This window comes from Papio anubis, chromosome 20 (assembly GCF_008728515.1).
Source record: "Papio anubis isolate 15944 chromosome 20, Panubis1.0, whole genome shotgun sequence".
Classification (NCBI taxonomy): domain Eukaryota; kingdom Metazoa; phylum Chordata; class Mammalia; order Primates; family Cercopithecidae; genus Papio; species Papio anubis.
Window position 1 is genome coordinate 45,539,206 of NC_044995.1, and position 18,000 is coordinate 45,557,205.

At 54.1% G+C, this 18,000-nt stretch overlaps 1 protein-coding gene across 5 annotated transcripts in view; it reads left to right on the forward strand.

The window, feature by feature from the left end:
- RFX2 (regulatory factor X2) overlaps positions 1-18,000 on the forward strand; it is a 118,957-nt gene that overhangs the window by 93,086 nt on the left and 7,871 nt on the right. For all 5 annotated transcript variants that reach the window (XM_003914743.3, XM_003914742.3, XM_009193282.3 and 2 more), the window contains 9 exons: positions 3,157-3,338; positions 5,454-5,573; positions 8,900-9,015; positions 10,940-11,058; positions 11,369-11,481; positions 11,978-12,132; positions 14,814-14,911; positions 16,181-16,330; positions 17,023-17,231. In XM_003914743.3, the coding sequence (XP_003914792.1) occupies positions 3,157-3,338; positions 5,454-5,573; positions 8,900-9,015; positions 10,940-11,058; positions 11,369-11,481; positions 11,978-12,132; positions 14,814-14,911; positions 16,181-16,330; positions 17,023-17,231 (1,262 nt within the window). The remainder of the gene's footprint in view (positions 1-3,156; positions 3,339-5,453; positions 5,574-8,899; positions 9,016-10,939; positions 11,059-11,368; positions 11,482-11,977; positions 12,133-14,813; positions 14,912-16,180; positions 16,331-17,022; positions 17,232-18,000) is intronic.

Here is an 18,000-nt window from a genome sequence, read left to right on the forward strand (position 1 = left end):
CACCAAGGTTGTGGTTCACAGTATTCATAGCATTAAATACGAGGAAGACTCAAGGGTCCAAGCACTCTGCCAGAGCCGGACTTTGGAGGAGAAAAAGGGAAAAAAGTAACACAGCCTCCATTGTATCGGAAAAAGTCCAGTCCAGAAAGCTGGAAGATGAAGGGTGTGAATGACTCGATGGAAAGTGAAAACTCTGATGTCCTTTTCCCAAAGAGGCAAGTGAGAAAGAGATGAAGTCTCCACTCCGGGGCCCTTCTCAGGGTCCTTTGTTTTAACTCTCCCTTATTCGGAGGACAAGAGGGCAGGGGTCCCTCCCTGTGGTGATGGGCACAGCCAAGCGCATGGCACCCAACGCCGGACAGATGAAATTGGCAACTGCTAATCCATCACCTGCACTCATGGCCAGGGGCGGACACTGCACTTCACACAGGGCCCTGCAGGCGGCAGGAGGCAGACTTTGTGGTAGCAAGAGGGCGAGGGGCCCCTGGTGCCGCGGAGGAGGTGATGGGCTACTTGAGTGATTCAGGGGCTGCCAGGAAACCGGAATCCAAGCTCAGGGATTGCGGCAGGAACCACCCCTGTGCCCTTGGTAAGGAGGGATGTTTGGCCACAGGACTTACCTGCAGGAGCAGAGCTGGAGGGGAGCTTGTGGTCAGGAGGTCTGAAGCCCTCCTGGCTCGCCCCAGAGGCAGCACGTGAGGTTGGACCCGCACTTCAAGACCTAGGCTTTGCTCCTTTTCATCCTCAACACCCGCATGGGCAGTGCCCCTGCCAGGTGACTCTTCCCACCCCTCTGGAGGTTTTGTCCTCAGCTCTTTGGTTCCAGGGTAACACATCTGGTCCCAATCTCTACCCTGAACTCCAGCTGCCCTCCCCCTTTCTAAAACGGACTCAGCCCCACAGCACACCTGCGATTCGGCTTACCAGACCGCCGCGCTCAGGCCCCACACACCCCTTCCCCTCAACCTTTGACCTGCTCGTCATCCTGTGAAACATTCCAGAACCCAGGGCAGGTCCTCACTCCACTGTGACCCTGGGTCAGCCCCCGTTAGGGCTGGAGGGGCCAGGACACGCTGGATCAGGTGGGTCTTAGATGAGATAAGAAGGGTCCCGAGGTGCTGGTCGTTGGTGCAGGGCTGGTCAAAACCACCCCATAGCACTATTTCATAAAAAGGAGATGAAGCCCGGGTGCAGTGGCTCACACCTGTAATCCCAGCACTTTGGGAGGCCAAGACAGGTGGACCATCTGAGGTCAGGAATTTGAGGCCAACATGGCAAAATCCCATCTCTACTAAAAATACAAAAAACATAAGCCAGACGTGGTGGCTCATGTCTATAATGCCAGCTACTCGGGAGGCTGAGGCAGGAGAATCGCTTGAAGCCGGGAGGTGGAGGTTGCAGTGAGCCAAGATTGCGCCAGTGCACTCCAGCCTGGGTGACAGAGTGAGACTCCATCTCAATAAATAAATAAATAATAAAAAGGAGATGCACGCTTACTTCCTCCCCAGCTTGCAATGCGGAGTGTGGGGGAGCGGGGGCAAACAGACGGCAAACGTGACGGTGTGGGGGAGGGTGCTGTGGTGAGGGGACAGATATTTCCCAGGGGACAGGCCTGCTTTGTGTCTTGTGGGGTGTGTGGGGCACAGGGACAAGGGCTTCCCAGGCCAAGGGCTGTGCAGGAACCCAACATGCCCGGTGCGGGAGGGCTGAGGACCCAGCACTGCCCACTCGGAAGGGCCCAGGCAACAGGAGCCCTGCAAAGCTCTGGAAGCAGGGCTCAGCCTAGACAAAGCCGCCGACAGCCTCGCACAAAGTGGACCAGGTGGGGACAGCCGGTTTCCCCCCACGCTCTTGACGTGGGATCTGGACTCGGGGCCTCGCTTCTGTGTGTGGAATTCCTGTCTTTCTCCCAATCGCAGGCATCAGTGAAGCCTTCTGTATTCACATAGCAAACCTCTCTGGATCAGGGGACAGATGATAACAGAGGGAGAGGTGGAAACCAGAATTAAGCCGCAGCCTTTAAGGCACTTGGCTCAGGGCATCAGTTGGTGGGTGGGACACCTTTGCGTCGATGCCCAGTGTGGGGACTGAGCTCTTCCTGTGGACAGTTCTTGCCCTTCTAACTGGATGTTAACCTCTCGAGGCATAGTCCTTGGCTCTAGACTCATTTAGCCCATCTTTTTGTTTTGTTTTTTGAAAGAGACAAAGTCTTGCTCTGTCGCCCAGGCTGGAGTAGAGTGGCGCGACCCTAGCTCACTGCAGCATCGACGTCCTGGGCTCAAGCAATCCTCCCACCTCCGCCTCCCAAGTAGCTATGTCCTGCCTTTTGACTCGGACACAAAACCGTGCATATAAGCATTTGTGTATTTTCTTGAATTTCCATTTGTACCTCCCTCAGTGAGGGATCTCAGTACATGTTAGCTCACTGCTTACTACAGAACACGGGGCTGTGCGGTCCCCCAAGTCGTCTTCAATCTTCCTGTTGAGCATCAGAATTTCCTCCATTCGTGTATGTTGAGGAGCTATTGGGTGTTTAAACCCTGTGTGGTGGTGTGTGGGCATTTAAGTGACTGAAGACAGAACCTAGTAGTTCTTGATCACACCCAGAGTTTTACAAATTAAGTCCGGGAAACGGAAAACCAGGCTAAACATGGGAGAATCAATAAATGAGAGAAAATGAGCTATTCATTAATCTGCTTAGAGAATTCAAATCAGAGACCACAAAGATGGATTTCTGGCCGGGCGCGGTGGCTCACGCCTGTAATCTCAGCACCTTGGGAGCCTGAGACAGGACGATCACCTGAGGTCAGGAGTTTGAGACCAGCCTGGGCAACACGGTGAAACCCCATCTCTACTAAAAATAACAAAAATTAGCCAGGCGTGGTGTTGGGCGCCTGTAATCCCAGCTACTTGGGAGGTTGAGGCAGGAAAATTGCTTGAACCCAGCAGACAGAGGCTGCAGTGAGCCAAGACTGCGCCACTGCACTCCAGCCTGGGTGACAGAGCAAGACTCTGCCTCAAAAAGAAAGAAAAGATGGATTTCCTCATCCCGTTTGGTAATACAGGGAACGCAAGTAATTCTCTTAACGAGTCCACGTTGGCATGTTAGCGTTCCTCAGGCTTCTGACAAACGCAGGCGTGTCTTTCTTTTCGCAGCTCCAGTGGCTGTTGGATAATTATGAAACTGCGGAAGGTGTGAGTCTCCCCAGAAGTTCTCTTTACAACCACTACCTTCGGCACTGCCAGGAGCACAAGCTGGACCCGGTGAACGCCGCCTCCTTCGGGAAACTGATCCGTTCTGTGTTTATGGGGCTGAGGACACGGCGGCTGGGCACCAGGTGGGTAGACGACCCCCAGCCCACCTGTCCTTCCTCTTCCTTTCCCAAGAAATGGAGCTTTCGGGAAAATGCTAGGCTTCCGCCTCCTGTCCAGGTGGCCTGATTTGCAGCCACCTCTGGAGTGCTTGCGGTTACTTTCAATTGGCGGCAGCCTTGGCTGTGGCTGGGCGTAGCCTGCGGCGTTGGCTTTAGAAGCCGGTGATGGGACATGGAGGTCACTCTGGTTTTCTCTCTCCTTTTGAAATTTCCCAAACAATACATTTGTTTGTTTGTTTAGAGCAGCCTCTGGGCCAGGTGTGGTGGTGCACGCCTGAAATTCCAACAGTTTGGGAGGCCGAGGCAAGAGGATCACTTGAGACTAGGAGTTCAAGACCAGCCTGGGCAACATAGTAAGACCTCATCTCTACAAAAAAATTAAAAATTAGCCAGGCATAGTGGTGCACACCTATTTGCACACCTGTAATTTCACTTATTTGGGAAGCTGAGAGGGGAGAAGCACTTGAGCCCAGGAGGTTGAGGCTGCCGTGAGCCACAATTGCACCACTGCACTCCAACCTGGGCAACAGAGCAAGACCCTGTGTCAAACAGACAGACAGACAAATAAAATAAAATGTAGCCTCTGGTTTATCCAGTAAAGCTGGATTTACCATTTATTGGTTTTTTGTTTTTGTTTTTGAGACAGTCTTGCTCTGTCGCCCAGGCTGGAGTGCAGTGGCGTCATCTCGGCTCACTGCAGCCTCCACCTCCTGGGTTCAGCTGATTCTCCTGCCTCAGCTTCCCGAGTAGCTGGGACTACAGGCGCCTGCCACCACGCCCGGCTAATTTTTTGTATTTTTAATAGAGACGGGGTTTCACCGTGTTAGCCAGGATGGTCTTGATCTCCTGACCTCGTGATCCACCCGCCTCTGCCTCCCAAAGTGCTGGGATTACAGGCGTGAGCCACCGCGCCTGGCCGAGGCTGGAGAATTTCTTGAACCTGGGAGGGGGAGGTTGCAGTGAGCTGAGATGGCACTACTGCACTCCAGCCTGGGCAACAGAGTGAGGCTCTGTCTCAAAAATATAGTAATAAAAGAAAAACAAATTAAAAGAAAGGACCCAGGTGCTTCCTGCGTGTCCTCGTTGCCAGCTCTGGAGAAATGGCATCCTGTGAGCTGGTATCTCCACAGCCATGTCTGCGGGTTAGTGCTTCTCTCCTGTAAGGACTCTGTGAGCTGTTTTCTGAGCTCAATTGTTTAAGGCCCTCTGATCATCATTCTCCTGTAATAAACTAATGTAATGGTTCCCAAACTGTGCCTTTTTCCAAAATGTGTTGCTAGATGACTGAAAGGGATGGGGAAAAGTTGTTAGTAATAATAATAGAGATAGGCCATGTGAAGCTCAGCAAAGCTGACCTGGCATTCTCCACACAGGACTTGTCCGAGCCTGTGTTATACTAGCCTGTGAGAGAGCGCTCTCCATGACAACCGTATTAGGTGCAGAATTCCTTCATCACATTCCTCACGCAGTTCAGGAAATGCTGAACCAGACAGGCCAAAGTGAAAGGCCAGAAAACAGTACCTACCTTCCGAGTGTGGTGGCACACGCCAGCAGTCCCAGCTACTCAGAGGCTGAGGCAGGAGGATCACTGGAGCTCAGGAGGTCAAGGCTACAGTGAGCGGTGATTGCACCACTGCACTCCAGCCCGGGTGACAGAGTGAGACCTTGTCTCTACAAAAAAAAAGGGAGAGAAGAGGCCAGGCGCGGTAGCTCACGCCTGTAATCCCTGCACTTTGGGAGGCCAAGGTGGGAGGATTGCTTGAGCCCAGGGGTTTGAGACCAGCCTGGCCAACATGGCAAAACCCTGTCTCCACTAAAAATACAAAAATTAGCTAGGCATTATGGCCCACACCTGTCATCCCAGCTACTCGGGAGGCTGAGGCAGGAGAATCTCTTAAACCCAGGAGGCAGAGATTGCAGTGAGCGCAGATGGCACCCTTGCACTCCAGCCTGGGCGACAGGGTGAGATTCTGTCTCAGAAAAAAAAAAAAAAGAAGTAAGAAAGAAAAAGAATCCCAACCTATCTTGTTGTTCAGGACGTCGGCAAAGGGAGCTGACCCTGGGATGTTTGGTTTCCAGGGGCAACTCGAAGTACCATTACTACGGGATTCGTCTGAAGCCAGACTCTCCGCTGAACCGGCTGCAGGAGGACACGCAGTACATGGCCATGCGACAGCAGCCCATGCATCAGAAGCCCAGGTGGGTGCGCGGGCCGAGCTGGGCGGGGCTGGCTTTCCCCTGGAGCATGGAGGCAGAGGTGTTTCTCCGACAAGCAACGAACTCATCATAACTCCCTCGTCTCCAGCATCCTGGGAAAGCCAAGGTACCCCCCTCTGCTGAGGATGAGGTGAGTCTAGCAGGAGACACAGGAGGCCGGGATGCAGCCTCCTCCAGCTAACTGTTTTCAGACTTTTGTTTAGACCATTTAAAACTGTTTTTGACAGACTTCTTTTTTATTTTTTTATTTTTTTATTATTTATTTATTTTTTTGAGACGGAGTCTCGCTCTGTCGCCCAGGCTGGAGTGCAGTGGCCAGATCTCGGCTCACTGCAAGCTCCGCCTCCCGGGTTCACGCCATTCTCCTGCCTCAGCCTCCCGAGTAGCTGGGACTACAGGCGCCCACCACCTCGCCCGGCTAGTTTTTTGTATTTTTAGTAGAGACGGAGTCTCACCGTGTTAGCCAGGATGGTCTCGATCTCCTGACCTCGTGATCCGCCCGTCTCGGCCTCCCAAAGTGCTGGGATTACAGGCTTGAGCCACCGCGCCCGGCCAACAGACTTCATTTTTTAGAGTCATTCTAGGTTCACAGCAAAATTGAGTAGAAAGTACAGAGAGTTCTTCTACACCCGCAGCCCCGCTCCCCGCCGCCCCTCCCACCATCCGCCTCCCCCACACAGCGGTGCATTGGTTATGACCCAGGACCCTCCATGGAGCCAGCGTCACCCGCCAGAGTCCACAGTCGACATCAGGGCTCACTCTTGGTGTTGGACATTCTACAGTTTGGACAAACCTATAATGACATGTGTCCCCATCACAGTGTCACACAGAGTCCTTTCACAGCCCTAAAAATCCTCCACATCTTGCCTACCCAGCTTTCCCTCTGTGCCTCAGTCTGTGGCTACCGCTAATCCTTTACCATTCCCACAGTTTTCCCCCTTACCCAGTGTCTTATAGTTGGAATCACAGACCCTTAATTTGTAAAACTTAGGAAGTAAAGAGAGAGAGGACTCTGCAAATAACCCAAGAAGCCAGGAGAAAGCAGCAGATGTGCTCAAGTCACGACTTCTTGACCTTTGGATCCAGTGGCTGGAAAGCCCTGGTCATTTTCTGGAATATCCTCTTCTTCAACCATCACAAACTTTCTCATCTTCTAAGGCAGGGCTCAGCAAACCTTTTCTGTAAAGAGCCAGACAGCAAATATCTTAGCCTTGCAGGCCAGACAGTCTCTGTCATGACTGTTCAATTTGGCTGCATCCTGAAAACAGCCACAGACAGCTTGAAGATGATGGGTGTGGCTGTGTGCCAATAAAACTTTATTTATAAAAACAAGTAGCAGAATTGGCCCTCAGGCCGTAGTTTGCTGGCCCCTGGTTTAGGGCCCATTCAAATATTGCTGCCTCCTAGTGTGCCTCCACAAGTGCCCACCCTCAGAGCAGGGGCCGCATTGCAGTAGCCCCATGTGGCACCTTCACACCTGGTGCTGGGCCCGCTGCACAGAGCCACCATGTATGTGTGTATCTCAAAAACCCATTCCAGCTGCTCTGAGTCAGCCAGTGACTCCTGACCACAGCCAGTCCCAGGAGTTGGAGGTTCCAGGAGAGAGTTTCCAGAGCATTCCTTCTGTACCTCGTCGTCTGCAGACACGGACTCTGGAGCTCGCTGCCGTCGTTCAGTTTGGGCCCCCGGCGAACACCTGTGAACCTGTGCTCCAGGCAGTGTGTCATTTTAGGAGCAGCGACACACGCTTCAGGGCGACAGGCTGATGCCATTTGCATTTGGAAGCCACAGCCTGAGCCTGTGTCTGTGTGGTGCCCACAGCCTGCCCTGAGCCAGGTGGTTTACACACACCTCGCCGGCATGGTCTCTCACCTCCCTGTAGGCCTGGCCCCGCTTTGTATTTGAGGAAGGGGGCTCCCCAGAGATGCTCCGGCTCAGGCCAGCCCCCTCCCTACCACACAGCAGCCTCCCAGGAGCCCAGCACCTGGAAAGCCTTCCTCGAGTGTTTATCAGCGCTGCCTGCACAGGCGGCCACCACTGCTGGCTCAAAATGAAAGTCAGAACTTCTGAGATTGCGCCAATAATAAGATGTTTGTGATTCAAGCAAAGAATTCCTCCCCTCCTTTTTTTTTTTTTTTTTTTTTGAGACTGACTTTTACTTTTGTCGCCCAGGCTGGAGTGTAGTGGTGCGATCTCGGCTCACTGCAACCTCCGCCTCCCAGGTTCAAGCGATTCTCCTGCCTCAGCCTCCTGAGTCACTGGGATTACAGACGAGCGCCACCACGCCTGGCTAATTTTGTATTTTTAGTAGAGATGGGATTTCTCCATGTTGGTCAGGCTGGTCTCGAACTCCCGACCTCAGATGATCCGCCCGCCTTGGCCTCCCAAATTGCTGGGATTACAGGCGTGAGCCCCTGTGCCCGGCCAAGAATTTCACTTTTTTTCTGAAAGAGAAATGTTAGGGGGAAATATATATCTATTTTCTCAAGTGTCCATTAACAAACTGTGGTTCATCCATATGATGGAATATTATTCAGCCTTAAAAAGGAGGAAATTCTATTCTGGGCGTGGTGGCTCACGCCTGTAATCACAGCACTTTGGGAGGCCAAGGCAGGTGAATCATGAGGTCAGGAGATCAAGACCATCCTGGCTAACACGGTGAAAACCCATCTCTACTAAAAATACAAAAAATTAGCCGGACGCGGTGGTGGGTGCCTATAGTCCCAGCTACTCGGGAGGCTGAGGCAGGAGAAGGGCGTGAACCCAGGAGGCGGAGCTTGCAGTGAGCAGAGATGGCACCACTGCACCAAGACTCCGTCTCAGAAAAAAAAAAACAAACAAGGAGGAGGAAATTCCAACACAGGCTAGAACTCGATGGACCTTCAGGACACAACGCTCAGTGAGACAGGCCAGTTGCAAAAGGACAAATCCTGTATGACCCTACTCCTAGGAGGTCCCTAGAGTCGTCAGATTCACAGAGACAGGAAGTCAGGTGGGGGGTGCCAGGGGCTGGGGACAGGGATGGGGAGTGAGTGTTTCATGGGGACAGAGCTTCAGTGCGGGAAGATGAACAAGTTCTGGAGATGACGATCGTAACGGTTGCACAGCCACGTGAATGTGCTTCATGCTGCTGAGCTGTGCACTCAAAATGGTTCCGATGGTAACTTTTGTGTTGTGTGTATTCGACCGCAACTTGTAAACATCATACACGCACATGCCTGACTGAATCCTGCCCAGCCCCCTACTCCTTGGGCCCACCCCCAGTAGGGCTGCTGGGCCTCACGGTGGCATGTGTGTTCCCGGCCTAGGTACCGGCCAGCCCAGAAGACGGACAGCCTTGGGGACAGCGGCTCCCACAGCAGCCTGCACAGCACTCCAGAACAGACCATGGCCGCACAGAGCCAGCACCACCAGCAGTACATTGGTGAGAGGCCCGGACAGGCCCCGGGGCGGGGCTCCCATCGGCTCACCACACTCCTGGGTTTCGACACCAGCAGAACCAGTGGCGTCTAAACGTCCGCTTCTGACAGTTTTCTTATGAGACACCTTTTTGGTCAAATAGAAAGTTCTCGCTAGACCTTCTTTTTGACATCTCTGAGACTTTAGAATAATCAGCACATGCCAAAAAAAAAGTAATATATAAAGTGACCATCAGAAAAATGAGAAAATAAAATCCAATGACCATCAGGAAGAACACTAGAGGACAGGCGGCTCATGCCCGTGATCCCAACACCTTGGGAGGCCAAGGCGGGAGGATCACTTGAGCTCAAGAGTTCAAGACCAGCCTGGGCAACATACTAAAAAATTATTAAATAAATAAATAATTAGCCAGGCATAGCAGCAAGCTCCTGTGGTCCCACCTATTCAGGAGGCTGAGAAAGGAAGATCACTTGAGCCCAGAAGTTTGAGGCTGCAGTGAGCCGTGATCACGCCACTACTCTCCAACCTGGGTGACAGAGCGAGACTCTGCCTTTCAAATTAAAGAAAAAAGAAAGAATGCAAAAAAAAAAAAAGATATTATCTACTCAGGGTGCACCAGGATTTGCCTGCCATCTGGGCTTTCTTCCTTCTTGCCTGGAGATTTCGTGGTGCTCCCGGTTCCCCCACATGAGGCGGTCTTGGCCTCCTCCCTGGGGGCTGCTCAGGGGACAGCGTTCTTCCCCAGCTGGCCTAGCGGTGGTGCCGTCTCTGCCCCAGGAAGGCCCTAACTCAGAACCTGCCATGAGGGAGGGCGGGGGGTTGGGGGACGGCCAGGGAAGGCTCACTGGTAACAGTGTCGTGATTCAGGCGGGCTCTGTACACACTCAGCGGCTTCCATGTAGTTTATGATCTTTTTTGAGCCCAAACAACCCTCCTGGGTTGAGTCTCCTGCAGAGATTGAGGTGGGGTCAGGCCCATCTTCAGGAGATCACTGCAGGGACACTGTGGCTGGCCTTCTCCCCGAGATGTGCTGCCCTGAGCTGGCTCTGTGGGTACTGGCTGTGTGCCAGGGCTTGGGCTCAGGGCTTTCTGCGTCTGCATATTTAATGGTCCTGGGAGGTGGTATTATTCTCTCCATTTTCTACCTGAGAAAACTGATGCTTACAAATTCCCTGACAGTGCCGGGCGCGGTGGCTCACGCCTATAATCCCAGCACTTTGAGAAGCCGAAGCAGTCAGATCACTTGAGGTTGGGAGTTTGAGACCAACTTGGCCAACATGGCAAAACCCCATTTCTACCAAAAAAATTCAAAATTAGCCAGGCATGGTGGCACACGCCTGTAATCCCAATACTCAAGAGGCTGAGACAGGAGAATCGCTGGAACCCAGGAGGAGGAGGTTGCAGTGAGCCAAGATCTTGCCACTGCACTCCAGCCTGGGTGACAGAGCGAGACTTTGTCTCAAAAAAAAAAAAAAAAAAAAAAAAAAGGCCAGGCATGGTGGTTCACGCCTGTAATCCCAGCACTTTGGGAGGCCGAGGTGGGCGGATCACCTGAGGTCAGGATTTCGAGACCAGCCTGGCCAAAACATGGCGAAATCCTGTCTCTACTAAAAAATGCAAAACTTAGCCGGCATTGTGGCGCACACCTGTAATCCCAGCTACCTGGGAGGTTGAGGCAGGAGAATCGCTTGAACCCAGGAGCTGGAGGTTGCAGTGAGCCGAGATCATGCCACTGCACTCCAGCCTGGGCACTCCTTTTGAGCAAGGCCTTGTCTCAAAAAAGAAAAACAAAAGAAACAAACAAATTCTCTGACTGCATGGGGTGGGGCAGACCATCTGTTTCTGGGCCCCCCATCCACCCATGGCCTTCCAGTTGTCCGCGGTTTCCTAAGAGCCCCATTTCTGATGTTCCCGTGTTCCTCCCCCAGATGTCTCCCACGTCTTCCCCGAGTTCCCAGCGCCCGACCTGGGCAGCGTCCTGCTGCAGGACGGCGTCACACTGCACGACGTCAAGGCCCTGCAGCTGGTGTACAGACGGCACTGCGAGGTGACCGCCCCAGCCCAGGCAGGCAGCTCCTCTGTGTCCCTCCCGGGAACTGCCGTCGCTCAGGCCAGGGTCGCCAGCGTCCCTGGGTGATGCTGAGGAGACGGAGCCCCGAGCCCCCCACAAGCATCCTCTCTGGAGCAGCAGCCCCTCCACATCCATGTCCATCGCCTGCTCCTCTCCTCTCTGTGGCCTCCCTTGGGATTCCAGGGCACCCCGCTGCAGCCCGGATCACGGCTGCTCACTTGACATGTGCTGAGTGCACGTGGTGGGCGCACGCACCCGTCTGTCTCACCGGTGCCTTCATTCCTAGGCAACCGTAGATGTGGTGATGAACCTCCAGTTCCACTACATCGAGAAGCTGTGGTTCGCCTTCTGGAACTCCAAGGCCTCCTCCAGCGACGGCCCCACCTCTCTTCCTGCCAGGTGACTGCCACACCCTGGCTGGGTTCACAGCCCCCCTCAAGTCTTAGCCCCCGCTGACGTCCACAGGTAACCCACAAACAAAAGCATCAACTCTCCAAGAATTAGCGCTCAGACCCCTCTGCCTCCGTCCCTGTGATTTTTAGACTTGGTAGAGCTGACTTGAAATTCACATTGCCATCTGCCCCTTTTCGAGGTCAGACTGTCTGAATAGGGAGGATTTTAGAGGTGACCATGACGCAATCCCAAGTAGAAGTGACCCCAACCCATAGCTGCAGTGAGACGCAGTATGACAGTATGACCACCGGCAGGGGAGGGACAGCGTGGACCTCTGGGAGCAACGCGGAGGGAGGGGACCCACTGAGCCTCAGGGACGGGGAGCAAAACCCCAGCCCCACTGTTGGGCAGAAGTCCCGCAGCCCGGCTCCCTGGTCACTCCCGTGGCTGCGCGAGCCCAGCTGGGCTAGGCCACAGCTCCCCTGTCCCCCTCCCTCCACAGTGACGAAGACCCCGAGGGCGCCGTCCTGCCCAAGGACAAGCTCATCTCCCTGTGTCAATGCGACCCCATCCTCAGGTGGATGAGGAGCTGCGACCACATCCTCTACCAGGCGCTGGTGGAGATTCTCATCCCCGACGTGCTGAGGCCGGTCCCCAGTAAGTGACCCACGGCCCCCCCTGGCACCGCTCCATCCTCTCTTCCTGCCTCCTCTGTCCTTTCTTACATGTACATCTTCAGCCACCTCGGACCATCGCTTTCACAGAAGACCCAAAAGGGGCCAGGCGCAGTGGCTCATGCCAGTGACCCCCGCACTTTGGGAGGATGAGGCAGACAGATTGCTTGAGCCCAGGAGTTTGAGACCAGCCTGGGCAACATAGTGAGACCCTATCTCTAAAAAAAAAAAAAAAAATTAGCTGGGGCCAGGCAATATTGCTCACGCCTGTAATCTCAGCACTTTGGGAGGCCAAGGCAGGAGGATCATTTGAGGTCAGGAGTTTGAGACCAGTGTGACCAACATGGTGAAACCCCATCTCTACTAAAAATACAAAGATTTAGCTGGGCATGGTGGCGCATGCCTGTAGTCCCAGCTACTAGGGAGGCTGAGCCAGGAGAATAGCTTTAACCCGGGAGGCAGAAGTTGCAGTGAGCCGAGATCACACCACTGCACTCAGCCTGACTCTGTCTCAAAAAAAAAAAAAAAATTGAACTGGGCATGGTGGTGTGTGCCTGTAGCCCTAGCTACTCTGGAGGCTGAAGCAGAAGGATCACTTGAGCCCAGGAGCTTGAGACCAGCCTGGGCAACATAGTGAGACCCTGTTTCTTAAAAAAAACAAAAATTAACTGGGTGTGGTGTTTCATGCCTGTAGTCCCAGCAACCCAGGAGGCTGAGGAAGGAGGATCACCTGAGCCCAGGAGGTTGAGGCTACAGTGAGCTATGATTGCACCACTGCACTCCAGCCTGGGCAACAGAGCGAGACCCTGTCTCAAAAAAAAAAAAAAAAATCCCTAAGCGAGAGCCACTGTGGGCTGTGGAATGTGTGTCCTCTGGCGTGCGTATCTGTCCTTGTCTCTGACTCGAGGGGAAGGTCACAGTGGCTCTGGTGAGCTCTACCTGCTGGCAGGACACTGCCAAGAGTAGCCGGCCTGGGCGTGGTGCTTTCTGGAAGGTTCACTGGGGGCGTGCAGGCCGGCCTCTGGGAGTAGCCTACTTGCAGCCCTGGAGCCATTGCTGTGCAGGAAGCCTTGGCCCAGGGCCGTGTGGGGTTGCTGCCCACCCTGGTCTTAGAGACGACCACCAGCCACCTTCCTCCAGCCTCCCTGAAGCCCCACAGTGACACTTCCTGAGTGCCACCCCCTATAGGAGGGGCAGGGACATAAACTTAGAAGAAGCAGCTGGGACGTGACCCTGGACTCTTGCAGCCTGTTAGGGTAGGGGCTGACCTTTAACCCCCAGCCAGACCCCACTTCCCAGCACCATAGGATTCTAGGAGACACTTACACCCCAGCGCCCCGCGCTGTGATTTCCCACAGGACTTGCAGGGGTGGGGAGAGAGTGATGGGCACAGTGAGGAAAGAAGCTAGGCCCACGGCAGGGCTCACTTGTGCCCTTGGAGACTTCCCAGGGCCTTCAGTTCCGGAGGCAATGACAGCATCCACCATGAGTGGGCCCTCAGTCCAGGCCCGTGCCAAGCTCCCCAAAACCCTGGGGGTCGTCAAGGAAGCTGGGCACAGAGGCCTGTCTTCATAAATCACAGCATCAGGACCACGGGCTGTGCCCCGCAGGCCATCCACAAACATCCAGGCCCATTAGTACCAGGCAGCTCTCCGTCCTGCTGAGTAAACTCTATGCAACCTTTGCTGGAAGATGGGAAACAGCAGAAGTATTGCATTTCTCATTTGGCCTGGCCTTGCTGTCTGCCTGAAAACTGTTCAGGGCAATGCCTTGTTTGAGTTTCTATGTTATGGTGGGAGTTTGGGGTATCTTTCCTTTCGCATTTTAAAATATTTTTCTGTTTTTTTTCTGTTTCTTTTTTTTAGACAGAGTTTCGCTCTTGTCACTGAGGCTGGAGTGCAGTGGCGCGATCTTGGCTCACTGCAGTCTTCGCCTCCCGGGTTCAAGTGATTCTCCTGCCTCAGCCTCCCGAGTAGCTGGGATTACAGGCACCCACCACCACGCCCAGATAATTTTTGTATTTTTAGTACTGATGGGTGTGTATTGTGTTGTCCTTGCTGGTCTCGAACTCCTGACCTCAGGTGATCCGCCCACCTCGGCCTCCCAAAGTGCTGGGATTACAGGCGTGAGCCACCACGCCAGCCTTTTTTTTTTTTTTTTTTTAACAGTCTTATTATTTGTTTCTTATTTTAAGCCACTTTAAAATAAATTAGGAAGTTGGTAGAATGTATTTACGTGTGTGTGTGTGTGTGTGTTTGTGTCAAGGCCTCTCTCCCTTGGCACTGTTGATATCTGGGGCTGGATCGTTCTCTGGGGTGGGGCCATCCTGGGCACTGCGAGGTGCTGAGAAGCATCCGTGGCCTCCACCCACTCCATGCCTGAGGCGCCCTGCATGACGACCATTCACAACCCCAGACACCACCCAGTGTCCCTGGGGAGAACTGTCCCTGTGAGACCCACATAGGCAGTGGGTGGTGACCAGCAGCGCTGGGCCACGCCCGGTTCTTCCCGTGTCTAAGTGTCCTCGGTTCCCCCGGCCTCTGTGGCTTGTTCTTCGTGGTGGTGACTGTCATCGCACTTGGGCCAGCTCTTCCATTGAATGCTGATTTCCAGTGTCCAGTCACTGCCTTTCCCCCTGGTAATATCATGGTCTGTATCCCCCAGGTACCTTGACACAGGCCATCCGTAACTTTGCCAAGAGCTTGGAAGGCTGGTTGACAAATGCCATGAGCGACTTCCCACAACAGGTCATCCAGACCAAGGTATGTCCGGGGTGGGGCCTGGGCTCCCCAACTATGGCTGGGAGGGCTCCGCTCCCGGACAGCATGAGGACCACTGTGTCCCGGAGAGCGCTGGCTTCGTCCCTGTGTCATGAGAGTAATCGGTCCCTTCAGGAAGCCCCGAGCACACAGCCGATGACGCATCAGTGCTGGCAGGAAGGGGAACAACAGAAGATGTCATTTGATGTCATATCTTTGAGTCAATTCAGAATAGATTGTGTGTTTCTGTGCTCATCTTATTAGGGAAATTTAATCTCCTTGCTGTGACTCTTATTGCTATAATCTTGGCCACAAATCAATCGAATTTGAAATGTAGAACCTTGGCCGACTTGTGGAAAAGAGAGTGATCACCCACCGTTCTCACGAGCATTTCTTTTCTTTTTTTTTTTTTTTTTTTTGAGACAGAGCCTCACTCTGTCTCCCAGGTTCAAGCGAGTCTCCTGCCTCGGCCTCCCGAATATCTGGGATTACAGGCGCCCACCACCACACCTGGCTAATTTTTTTGTATTTTTAATAGAGACAGGGTTTCGCCATGCTGGCCAGGCTGGTCTCGAACTCCTGACCTCAGGTGATCCACCTGCCTCGGCCTCCCAAAGTTCTAGGATTACAGGCGTGAGCCACGGCACCTAGCCATCATGAGCATTTCTTGAAGGGCTCTTGGGTGAGAGGAGGCAGCTGCAGGGCACCCGCCTGCTCTTTGGAATTGATCTGTTAGGCAGTGGTGCAAGCATGGATCAGGTCATTGTTAAAAATTCAGATTCAGGGCCAGTGCAATGGTTCACACCTGTAATCCCAGCACTTTGGGAGCCCGAGACAGGAGGATCATTTGAGGCCAAGAGTTGGAGACCAGCCTGGGCAACAAGCAAGACGCCATCTCTTAAAAAAATAAGATTCCCAGGCCACACCCACTAAAAGTCTGACCCTATAGCACCCAGGAATCTGTGGTCTCAACAGCCCCTCCAGAGAGCCACAGGGACTCTAGAAGTGGGCATGGGGCCGGTTATGAATTCTAACTCGCGGGACACAGGCTTCGGTTAGCGACGCGTGCGATGCACCGGCGAGGTCTCCACTTCACTGATTCTCACTCACTGGGTCCCTAAGAATAGCAGCGGCTTCCCTCTTCCCTGCCCAGGTTGCTGTTTCCTGCTCCCTGCTCCCTGTGTTGTCCCTGAGCCCTGGCACCCCTGCCAGGAGTGCAGCGGAACAGGGTCTTCCCCGCGAACCCCTCTCACCACAAGCCCTGGCTTACAGGTGGGCGTCGTCAGTGCCTTTGCCCAGACGCTGCGGCGCTACACGTCCCTCAACCACCTGGCGCAGGCGGCCCGGGCGGTGCTGCAGAACACGTCCCAGATCAACCAGATGCTCAGCGACCTCAACCGCGTGGACTTTGCCAACGTGCAGGTGACCTCCTCCACGCCGTCCCCCGGGCCTGGGCTTCCCGCCCTCCAGCAAAACCAGCAAACCCCCGAGTGGAGCCCATGGCAAACCTGGCCCCGCCCCAAGCCTGGCCACAGTTCTGTTGCATGACACGGGCCCCAGGCCAAAGCCCACCCACGGCCCCCAGCTCTCTCTACTCCATCATCTCTCAGGGCCCTCTGGCGTCCAGGTGCTGTGGCCAACACTGCTGCTCATTTTCCTCACAAAGGCTCCTGGTTTCCAGGATCCTGGCAGCACATTGACCTCCCTATGGCCATTTTCCTGACTCTGTCCCCTGGGCTTGGCAAAGTACCGGCCCAAAGCAGATTCAGAGCTATGCTTATTTCAGGCCCTGGGTTTATCCATTAAGTAAATAAATGCACACACACAGTTAGAAGCCACCCTTTTAAAACAAAACGAAATGAAGACCTCGTATAGCATGAGCTTTGATCCAGAAAGACCCGGGTATGAGTCCCCGGAAGCCGGGTGGGATCCCCCTTGGCTCTCTATTCTGCCCCTGTTATGGGGGACACAGGGTGTGGCTTGCAGCTGTCAAGGTCAAGGACGAGAAGGCTCAAGCACAGCATGATGTCCCGCCCTGAGCACTGCTAGGTCCGGGGGGGGCTGCCGTGGCTGGGGGTCTGTGTTGCTGACGCTGGCCTCCACCCCGCCCACAGGAGCAGGCCTCGTGGGTGTGCCAGTGTGAGGAGAGTGTGGTGCAGCGGCTGGAGCAGGATTTCAAGCTGACCCTGCAGCAGCAGAGCTCCCTGGACCAGTGGGCCAGCTGGCTGGACAGCGTGGTCACCCAGGTCCTGAAGCAGCATGCCGGCAGCCCCAGCTTCCCCAAGGCCGCCCGGCAGTTCCTGCTGAAATGGTCCTTTTACAGGTTAGTCCTGCCAGACCTCCGAGAGAATTCTGGCGGGTGGGGGGCTCCGAGGCAAACTTCTAAGGGGTAGCTCGGCTGGTGAGCTCAGAGAAAAACAGGGCTCAGCAGAGTTCCAGCAGTGCCTGAACCCCCAAAAAACAAGTACCTGGCTGGGGGCCTCACTCGTGACCAGCGGCTCCCAGGGGCAGGCCCAGAAAGCGACCATAGCCTAAAAACTAAGTTGCAAGTTCTGCAGACAGAAATAATCACTGGGGGCTGGGCATGGCGGCTCATACCTATAATCCCACCGCTTTGGGAGGCCAAGGCAGGAGGACGGCTTGAGACCAGAAGTTCCAGACCACCCTGGGGAAAATACCAGGACCTCTACAAAAAGTTAAAAAACTTGTCTGGGCGTGGTGGCATGTGCCTGTGGTCCCACATACTTGGGAGGCTGAGGTGGGTGGATCCTCGAGCCCTGGCAGTCCAGACTGCAGTGAGCCAAGATTGCACCACTGCACTCCAGCCTGAGTGACAGAGCAAGACCCCATCTCTAAGGGGGGGGAAAAAAAAAGCTGTCTCAGAACTGAAGGGCACAAGTCTCCAAACTGAGAAAGCTGCTGACTTTTCCCAGGGAGGCTCCGGGTGAAATTTCAAAACACCAAGCTTGAGAAACAGCCATAAAAGCTTCCAGACAGAAAGCGACAGGCTGGGGATGGGAGCAGCATTAGACTTCTGAACAATGTGCAGAAACCTGGAAGGCAGTAGAGCAATGTCTTGAGAGTTCTGATGG